Source organism: Gekko japonicus, unplaced genomic scaffold, assembly GCF_001447785.1.
Source record: "Gekko japonicus isolate JY-2015 unplaced genomic scaffold, Gekko_japonicus_V1.1 scaffold120, whole genome shotgun sequence".
In the NCBI taxonomy this organism is placed as follows: domain Eukaryota; kingdom Metazoa; phylum Chordata; class Lepidosauria; order Squamata; family Gekkonidae; genus Gekko; species Gekko japonicus.
In genome coordinates, this window is record NW_015175973.1 from 1,013,834 (window position 1) to 1,023,733 (window position 9,900).

General features: G+C 39.9%; 1 protein-coding gene across 1 annotated transcript in view; it reads right to left on the reverse strand.

Annotated features, from left to right (window-relative positions):
* The window catches only part of SLIT2 (slit guidance ligand 2), a 455,701-nt gene that overhangs the window by 378,293 nt on the left and 67,508 nt on the right, over positions 1 to 9,900 (reverse strand). The window contains exon 4 of the mRNA XM_015426100.1: positions 6,387 to 6,458. Coding sequence (XP_015281586.1) covers positions 6,387 to 6,458 — 72 coding nt within the window. The remainder of the gene's footprint in view (positions 1 to 6,386; positions 6,459 to 9,900) is intronic.

Consider the following 9,900-nt stretch of genomic DNA (forward strand, 5'->3'; position numbering starts at 1 on the left):
TTCCCTCTCTTTGAGAGCATTCAAAATTGAGGTTGAATGGAACAACAAAACACTACACTGCATATACATGTTAGAAGCTCAGGGCATATAGGTTTGCTTGCTGCAAATGCTATATTATACAGTTCAAAATGGTTGGTTGCATTTTAAGGCTTTCCCTGTACTGAGGAACACTTTTTTTTATCTAATTCCAAAACAGAACTGCTGGAACAATGATGAAAAATTCTATTTGGCAAGAGCAATAAAATTTAGAAGACAATTCTTACTACTACTACTACTATTACTAAGATCTTTTCTCAGAAGACATCAAATTACATAAGAAAATGTCACTTTAGTTGCCATGCAAACAAACTTGCAGTTCGAATTTATTTATATATATTTTTAAAATCCAGGTATTAGTTACTATTTGCTAGCTACTATTTTTGAACAAGACGAAAATCAGAGCTGAAGTTTTGTTTCTTTAAGAAAGGCAATATACATAATCAGGTGGGGAATGTTGACAAGTCACCTGCTGACACAATTACATAATATTAGGCTGGAATCCTGGTCTAATTCATTCCATGTGTAAAGAAACATTTATTTTCGGACCCAGGAATTATGGTGGGTTTCATGAATTTTGTACCATTTCAGTGCAACAAACTTCAATCTTATGCAGGCATTATAAAGATGGTTTTTAAAAAGCTATGTGTTCAAGTCACATGCTGGTGCCAAATAATCCCACATTATAGCTTCCATCCTTTTAAGAAAAATGGCAATGCATGTCAATCTAAACGACAACATTCATCCCAAAACGTCAGGGACTGTTCTTCAGAGCAATTTAAAGATCCATACTTGTTTTGCTACAAAAGATGGTCATCAACATAAGAGAACATAAGCCAAGCATCCATCGAGGCCAGAATCCTGTTTAAAACAACAGACAGCAAGATGCTTCTGGGAAGCCCTCAACTGAAATATGAAGAAAACAGCCAAGTCTTCTGACCAGCTACTAAAAGTTGCAAGCCTTTCCAGTTCCAGCAATCAGCACAAGATTGCTGCTTCTTTTGCAAGGATTTATTTTTTAAGCTAAAAGCTGCAGCACAAATCAGGCCTCTACTAATGATCAGATTGTCGCTGAATTTTAATGCCATTTTCCAGTGTCGCGTTTCTTTTAAGGGGGAGAATACAATGTAAATTTATCTTTTCTTTTGTGTAATCCCTCTTTTAAAAAATCAAGGAAAGCAAAATTATCCAAGGACAGGCTGCTTCGATCAATGTCCACACACTTAAGTTAACAAGATAATAATGAACCTATATCACTATTACTATTATTTATTTATTTCATTTCGCCCATAGCCAAAGCTCTCTAAGCTAAAGCTCATAACATTCCTCATACAAACTCTACTAGTAAATTTTTAAACAAAAGTGATATTCTAATGTTACATTCATGTTCTGATAGACATCTCTTCTTTTAAACCTACAGATCTAAAATATGCAGACAAGTCAATACTTCTTTTTTCATTTGTGAAAGGGGAGGGCCAATACTACGCAATTCTATCACTGGGCAGTCCTTCTCCACACTTTAACTCTCCAAGCCACCTGTTTGCACTTTGAATAAAAGTGCTGCAGCAAACTTAAGAGGCTCTGCCTCAGAGTTCTTTAATGGCATGATTGCCAGGTCAGACAGAAATGGATGATCAGATGAACGTACAGAAACTTTTAAAAAAAATGTAACAAGAATGACTCAAAAATCCTTTCTGGCTGTAACTGGTTTACAGAATAAAGACACCCACAGAACTGCGCATTGATTGTATTGCTATTGATGTTGTGCATTTTGCTGCACTTTATCAAACAGGCAATCTGCATGTGTTACTATTTCATTCTCCCCCTTCCCAGACCACTCTAAAATAAGGACAAAACACCCAAAGCTTGTGACTATGAAACAGGTATTAATGGCAACCTTCTCTCATACAAAAACGAGACACAAGGGCCATCGGAAGAACTTCCATCCCCTTTTGCCGCAAATATCTTTAGCATTCCCAGGAATGCAAGCCAGCGGTAGCTATCACGGTAAGCTCACTAGATGAGTAATGATGTCGATACAACTGGACAACGGTAACCGTAGCAACTGTAACCTGCAATTCCTGCGTAACCATTGTTGGATTTATTGTGGCAGAGGCCAAAGAGGCCAGAAGTAAAATGAAGCAGAGAACTATGGTGTCTGATGCATCTAGTACCACACACTTTAATCACAGCTAGCAGAAATTTAATTCAGGACGAATTTTACAAGTGATCCCCATGCAAGTTTCGGACATTCGTTTTGGGCTAGAAGAACAGATGTACTGAATGGACCATCTGGGGTACCTGGGTGCTTCTCACCAGTCAGATTATGTTTAAAAACCCTTTTCCATCATTTTAAAGGCTACTGGAAGCTCAATGTCAGTTACAGGAAACAGAATGACATTTTAAAATATTTTATATGCTTTTCAGTATTAACGGGCTACCAGGATATCAGTTCTGAAGAGCTGCCACTCTGAATTGTCTGATAATCTACAGTTAAATTACACACACACCCCAGTAAAGCCAAAACACAACAGCGCTTGGCAAACAGGTTTCAGTATCCTTTCAAAACACAGTATCTACGAAAGGTATCCTTTAAAACCACTGAGCCTGAGATCCAAAATTAGTACCCTGCAGCAAATGGCAATCGATGAACTGTAGTCTAACCAGACAAATTAAGTAGTCAAAATCTATTTGCCTCAGATAAGAACTCAGCCGGCCTGTAATGGTTTCCTGCATTAAAGATGCTGTTGCTCATGCTGGATGTAATACCATGTGGGTCACTAGAGACAAAAGAAAGAAAGAAAGAAAGAAAGAAAGAAAGAAAGAAAGAAAGAAAGAAAGAAAGAAAGAAAGAAAGAAAGAAAAGGAAAGGAAAGGAAAGGAAAGGAAAGGAAAGGAAAGGAAAGGAAAGGAAAGGAAAGGAAAGGAGGAAGGCTTGTTGAATAAGAGATATAAGGCCACCAGCAGAGGCATTACCTAAGGGGGCCTACAAGCAGCCAACATACTGACACAAGACCCTTTAAAATCTGTATTCTGAAAACTCAGGACAAGCTGGAATCACAAAAGCATACTAACTGCCACCATGTTTTATAAATGGTATCTATGCTTGTGATAGGAATGTTATTATTCTACACTGTAAACAGAGGTGAGGGGGGACAGGTGAGGGAAGATGGATTTTTATCTGGAAACTTCCGGAAGTAAGAAATCGAAAGCAACTTTCCCCAACAAATTAAGGATATTGGGTAAGGCGCATCTATCAGGTGATTCCTTTCGCCTTCTGTTAACTGCAGTCCCACATCAGTCATCAAGTGCTTGTAATTTTCTGATGCTGCCCTGAAGCTCGCAAAGGGCTAATATTATTTTATAGAGTTCTCTTAATGGGCGGCAAGTGTACTCCTGTTTCCAAGCAAACATCTCAACTTGCACACACAGTGGTGCTCTCAACTTGTCCAAAGAGAAATTGAAGCAGACAGCAAAAGGGAAGTATAACTGGCCACCGGTAGCATCCAACTGTGTCTAATCATATTTCATATAGCGTGTACCCTCTTTCTTCCACGTCGCACTGTAGGCCGCACAGGAACCATATGTGTGTCTTCAATGTAGTATCTCACTTACTAACAGCAGATGTCAGGTAGTTACTGCAGAAGCATTATTTTTTTTTAAGTCCAAAAGATTGTACAGTGTACATAATAGGAGGGAAATGCTGGCTAATTTCTGCCACTTGGGCAAACTATAAAAAAACTCATTTTGCCTGAAGAAATACATGCTTATAGGTATGCAGGCAAACCGCTATTATATTTACTAAGGTGTTCTAATACCATAATGATACTCTTCTGGTGCCTAAGGGGTATTGTTAATCAGACCGTGCCAGTGTTACATTATCTAACCAGCTGTCTCTTATGGTTCACATGGATACCGCTCATCTCAGAAACAGGCCACGCTAATGAATGGAATTATGCATTTGGTCTTGCATGTAGCTGAGTTATCTGTGTTTTTGGCTACTGAACAAAGTAGCTGAATCTAGTAGTTGCAGCAACACTAGATACAAGCTCTTTGCAAATGTACAGACGCAGCTCTAAGAACAAGAGGTGTAACAAAAATTGCTTAAAGTACAAGCCTGTAATACTTTATGCACCTATGTTTGAATATCATTGGCCCTTTTCAGATAGCCTATCTATTCCATTTTAGTAACTGGTTACTAATGGCTTTTTCCTGTCATTTCAGACAGATTCGTTTTAGTAACCGGCTCCTGGCAGAATTTATTTACCCGTCCCTATAAACCCGCTTGCGTCCCGTTGGTGAAGTGTGAGCCGTTGTTGACGTGAACTGCTTTCTTCCATTTTCAACCCCTTCATTGCGCTTCTGAATCACTGCGGTGCGCAGTATGAAATGCCTCTAGCGCTTCCTGCAATGCTTCTTTCCCCCCCCCCGCCCTTTTCTCCCCATTCCTCGGAGGTTTTTCCCTTTAACATTCTAATGTGAGTGCTAAACTGCTAAATCATTATAGCACTTCAGTGTCATAGCGGCACCACAGAGATTCATTGACTCTATTGAACATCTCAAGTGCTTCATTGATACACTGCAATGGGTGCCGAGGGCATCAGTGATTGGTGTGACAGAAGGTGTCTGTAGCAAACATCCTGATGTTAACCCATTCATGCCCAGACGTGATTGGCTGTTAAGTGACTTGTTGCCAAAAGTGCAGGACAGGAGAGGCAGCATGGACTATCACACTCTGGTTTTACAGGGGGTTAAAGAAAGGCTACTGGAGTTTAAAAATGCGCGTTCCCCACCACCGCCCCTTCCCTCCCCCATCACGTCTTCCAGCCCTGCAAACAGGCCCCAGCCTTCCAGCTGTACCCAAGTCTCCCTGGATTACAGATGCCAGCCTCCAGGCAGGACCTGGAGATTTCCTGGATTTACATTTCCGGATTGCAGAGAACAATTCTCTTGGAGAAAAGAACATTTTCCAAATTATATGCTTAATTTGGAAGAGCATGCCATGTTTGTCTATAAATTTAGACTATTTTGTTCTGGCAAGCCTTTAAAAAACTTTGGCAGGGAACAAAAACAAAATGGCATGGCATAACCTATAGACTGTGCCAAGGGCGCTTTGGCCTTGTCTGTCTTGAACAATATCCCCACCGTGCCACACAGCAAACCCCTCTGGAAGCTACATGAGTTTTCAAAGGCAGTTGATGGGGAATTTCCCTGAGGAAAAGCATTTTTTAAGCCAACATTCACTGCCCAGTAGTTTTTTAAAAAAAAAAATTCAGAAAACAGAGCCCGGTCCCATAATCAAACTGCTTTTGAAAAATTACTTGATATCAAAGAGGTTTACTTCTTTGGGATGTCGAACTCACTCCACCATCCTTTGGTTCCACAAAATACTATTATCAATTCAATTTGATTTATTACGATCAAAGATCAGCAAATACCTTAAAATGTTACAAATAGTTAACAGCGAAACACAGCCAGACAGTTGGTAAAGGTAAAAATTTTAGTTAAGACAACGTGGATTTTAAAATTTCCTAAGAAGTAATAGTCTTCTGTCTGGTTAGGACAGCCATAGCACAAAATCTTGCTACCTTAGCAGTAGTTTCATTACAAATATCAGCTAAAAGAAGAATAGAATAAAACTGATTAGACCTGCCTGGGTAGGCGATGATTATTGGCGTAATATATTTAGAAAGAATCTTGTGATAAAATCGACAGGATAAAAGAACGTGCTCAATTGTCCCGACCTGTCCAGAATTACAAGGACAGAGTTGGCTTGCGTATGGGGTATGAGCATATCTCCCTTGCAGGAGGGTGAATACTATTATCAGAAACCTTTCATGAAAATGACTACTCTGATTTTTAAATCCCATCATGCACCATGCATGAAGAAAAATATAATCCAACCTAATCGGAAACCACAATCAGAGACTACAAAATAGGACAATATTCTCCAAAGCGCTACTTCTTCATTACGGTGAATCCTTTCAGTATTACTGTATAGAACGGGAAAGAAGAGACTCAAACCAGTCTTCCATCCAGAATCCAATCCACTTTGTCATTAGGAAGCACTGGAATAAAAGGAAAGGCGAATCTAGATTTCCTCCAACCTAGTTTCAAAATGTAGGTCAGTGCACCACGAAAGTTGAAATCCTACAGAACACCCACAAGAGGCCATCCGCAAGGAGAACACACACATTGTTACAGAAAAGAAAATACAAACAGGAGTTGAAGGTGCATTGGCTCCAGGAACAGACAGAGCAGCTACTTAAGAACATGTTTTATTTAAAACCATTAGTGCCTAGGAGCATCAAAAAGCCTTCCAAAATTAACAAGGAATTACATCTACTTACAGCCTGTAGAGCTTTGGTGTCCCAAGGAACAACAATTCAGAAAGCAGCTGAAGATTATTTCTGTTCAGGCGCCTTTAATGGAAAAAAAACGAAAGAAAGTTAGAAATCAAGGAAACAGAGTACAGCAGAAACACTGCCATGGTGTACTACTATCCACCTACCACATTTTTATCCTGCCCCTTCTCTAAAGAAGTTCAGGGTGGCTTACATCAGCCACAACGTACACACACACACCCTATCTTATTCTCACAACAGTCTTGAGAGACCGTGACTGGTCCAGGGCATTTCACAGTAGAGTCTCCCACATTCCAGCACAGCACAATGACCATTACGTGACACCATCTGTCCTGAAAGCAGAGGTGGGCAGATTTAGTACCAGGGTCCAGTCTGCTTGTAACGTAAGCCAGGACACAATGGCTAATTTAACGTTTTTATTCCCACACATTAGCAACCGATACACATGGACCTTCGCAACCGATACACATGGACCTGTTGAATTCCAGGTTTCCATTTACGCTTCCATATCAGCAAAATACATGTTTGACAGCATCAAGAACTAAGTAGAAAGATCGTTTTCCAGGCAGGCTTCTGCAATGACTTTGCACAAGGGGGGAAAGGATTGTTGAAGAGCGCAATCAAGCGGGTTATAACGATTCATCCTTCAAGAAGCAGTTCCAGTTCAATTGACGTGAACCACAGCAATCAGAAGTTTCAAGATGGCTTTACACAAAAACACTAGCAAAATCTTCATCATTATGGCCAGCAGGGAGTGAGTGGAAAGAGGAGAAGCAGATCTTGTATATGCCCCACAGTGTGTCACTGGAGACTGGGACAAGTTTAAAGACCATTCCAATAGTGTTCAAAGTGTGATACCTATCGCTTCTCTCCACCCCACTCCCACCCCTACCCACAGCAGATGGAAGCTAGGTAACATTGCCAACCTCCAGCTGGTCAAACAAAATAGACACAACTGTGGAAAATTGCAAAAATTACAAATTAGATAAACAATTAAATTTATGTAATGCAATTAATATCTCAATTTCTATGTACCAATAATTTAACAATCTTTTAGTGTCCCTTATAAACTGCTGATAGTCGTATTCATTCACTTATTCATTCATTCAACAGGTGAACTCCATATACTCCAGCCGAAGAACGGTACACTCCTTCTATCTGGGATGGTCGTCCTCTTCCACCGAGCGCGCAGCTTCGGGAGGGACGCACATGGAGCGGTGAGGGAGGTAGGGGACACCCGCCTAGCCAGCCAGATCAGCCGAATCAACCCTGGCGATCAATGGGGTGACAGATGTCGCAGCCAGATCGCCCTCACATCAACTCACGCCAAGCCATATACTCCAGCCATCAAATGTCCTGGCTATGATTTTGACCGTGTCGAAAACTGGAAGCAACGGAGGTTGTCAGCTGACTTATCTTCTGTGCTTCCACAAAGCTCACAAACATGCCTCCAACAGGCCAACTATGATGATTGGTTCACCAGCTTCTTCGTCGGAAATCATGAAATAGAAGCTTCAAAGATTCATCCAATTAAGGGTGGGCGGCCAATCCTAGGTTTCCAAAACAGCAATAATTGCCAAAACTTTTCTTGTCAGTGCCGTGGCAGTGGACTTTATGGAAGTCTCTCCCTTCCCCCAACCTCACCTTCCTCAGGCTCCACCACGAAAATCTCCAGGTATTTCCCAAACTGGAGCTGGTAACCCTTAACTACAGGCATCTAACGGAGTACACATGTGGACGCCATTAAAGCAAGCCATAACCCTGCCCTGGTAGCTTTAGTGTCTAGAGCCAAGATCTAGATGCTAATCTGCAGGTCACTAACTTTGTTCTAAATAATGTAATTCAGAGGGTTGAATCAAAACTGAAGTTTCTATCAGCTGAACAGACCTTTCCTGCCTTTCCTCTACCACTATAGCCAACTAATCTCCACAAAAGGTTGCTCTTGGAAGACAGAGGCTCCCTGAGGAATGGCAATGGGGAAGTCTACAGCAGGAAGGGGGGACTTGATGGAAATTGCCAAATTAGTCTGGCTCCAACCAAACCTACTAAGGATTGAGCCTGGTTCTAAGTAGCCATGCCCTGGGTTCAATTTGATGTTCACACAACTGAGTGCTCAACTGGCTAATCTGTGCGTAAACTTCCAGAATCAGAATAGGATCATGGTTCAGAAAGCAATAGAAAACTTTTATGGACACTTATACAAAAAACCGAGCAGGAACCTAGAACATATAAAAGATTATTTGAGGATACATCCATTGGAAAATTTCACTGAGGAGCAAAGAGAAATACTAAATAAACCAATATCTAACACGGAAATTATTGAAGCAATAAAGAAACAGAATAAAGGGAAAGCTCCGGGCCCAGATGGATTACCTATAGAGTTTTATCATATTTTTAAAGAACAAATAATAGCAACCCTGGAAGAAATATGTAATATAGCGAGAAAAGAAGGGAAGATTCCGGATACCTGGAAAGAGGCAATTATTTCTTTGATACTTAAACAAAACCAGGATGAAAAAAGAGATTAAAAATTATAGGCCAATATCCTTGTTGAATGTAGATTATAAAATATATGCATCAATATTAGCTCAAAGACTTAAAAATGTCTTAATGGAAGTGATCCATCACGACCAAGTGGGATTCTTACCTAAAAGACAAATGAGAAATAACCTCAGATGCCTAATGAATATCCTTGAATATTATGAAATACACCATGGTAAGCAATTAGCTCTGGTATTCCTGGATGCAGAGAAAGCATTTGACAATGTTACTTGGCCATTCATCACAGAGACATTGCGAATGGTGGAAGCAGGTGAAAACTTTATTAAGATGATTCAAGCTACATATAACCAACAAAGAGCAATAGTAATGGTGAATGGCGAACTGACAAACTTTTTTAAGATTCAAAAGGGGACTAGACAAGGCTGCCCTCTATCTCCTCTTATATTTATCCTAGCTTTAAAGGTATTAAACAACGTAATAAGAAGGGATAAAGAGATTATTGGACTAAAACTGAAAGGAGAAGAATACAAACTATTAGCTTTTGCTGATGATATTGCATTTATTATGGAACAACCGAAGGAAGTAGCCGTTAAACTAAAAGAAAGGATTCAAGAATATGGTCAAGTAGCGGGATTGAAAATAAATGCTAATAAAACTAAGATTCTGGGGAAAAAATGGACGTGAAACAAAGAGAAAATCTATACCAAGCTATTGGATTTCAAATAGTGGACAAGGTAAAATACCTTGGGATTACAATTACTAACAAGTGTAGTTCTCTTTTTGAAGACAACTACAAAGTACTATGGGGAAAAACTAAACAAAACTTAGACAGGTGGAAAAATTTACAACTATCCATGATGGGAAGAACTACAATAATAAAAATGAATATATTACCCAGATGGATTTTTCTTTTTCAAACAATCCCCATTTTACAAAACCAAAAGATTTTTAAGGAGCTAGATCAACTAACATCCAAATTTATCTGGCAAGGGAAGCG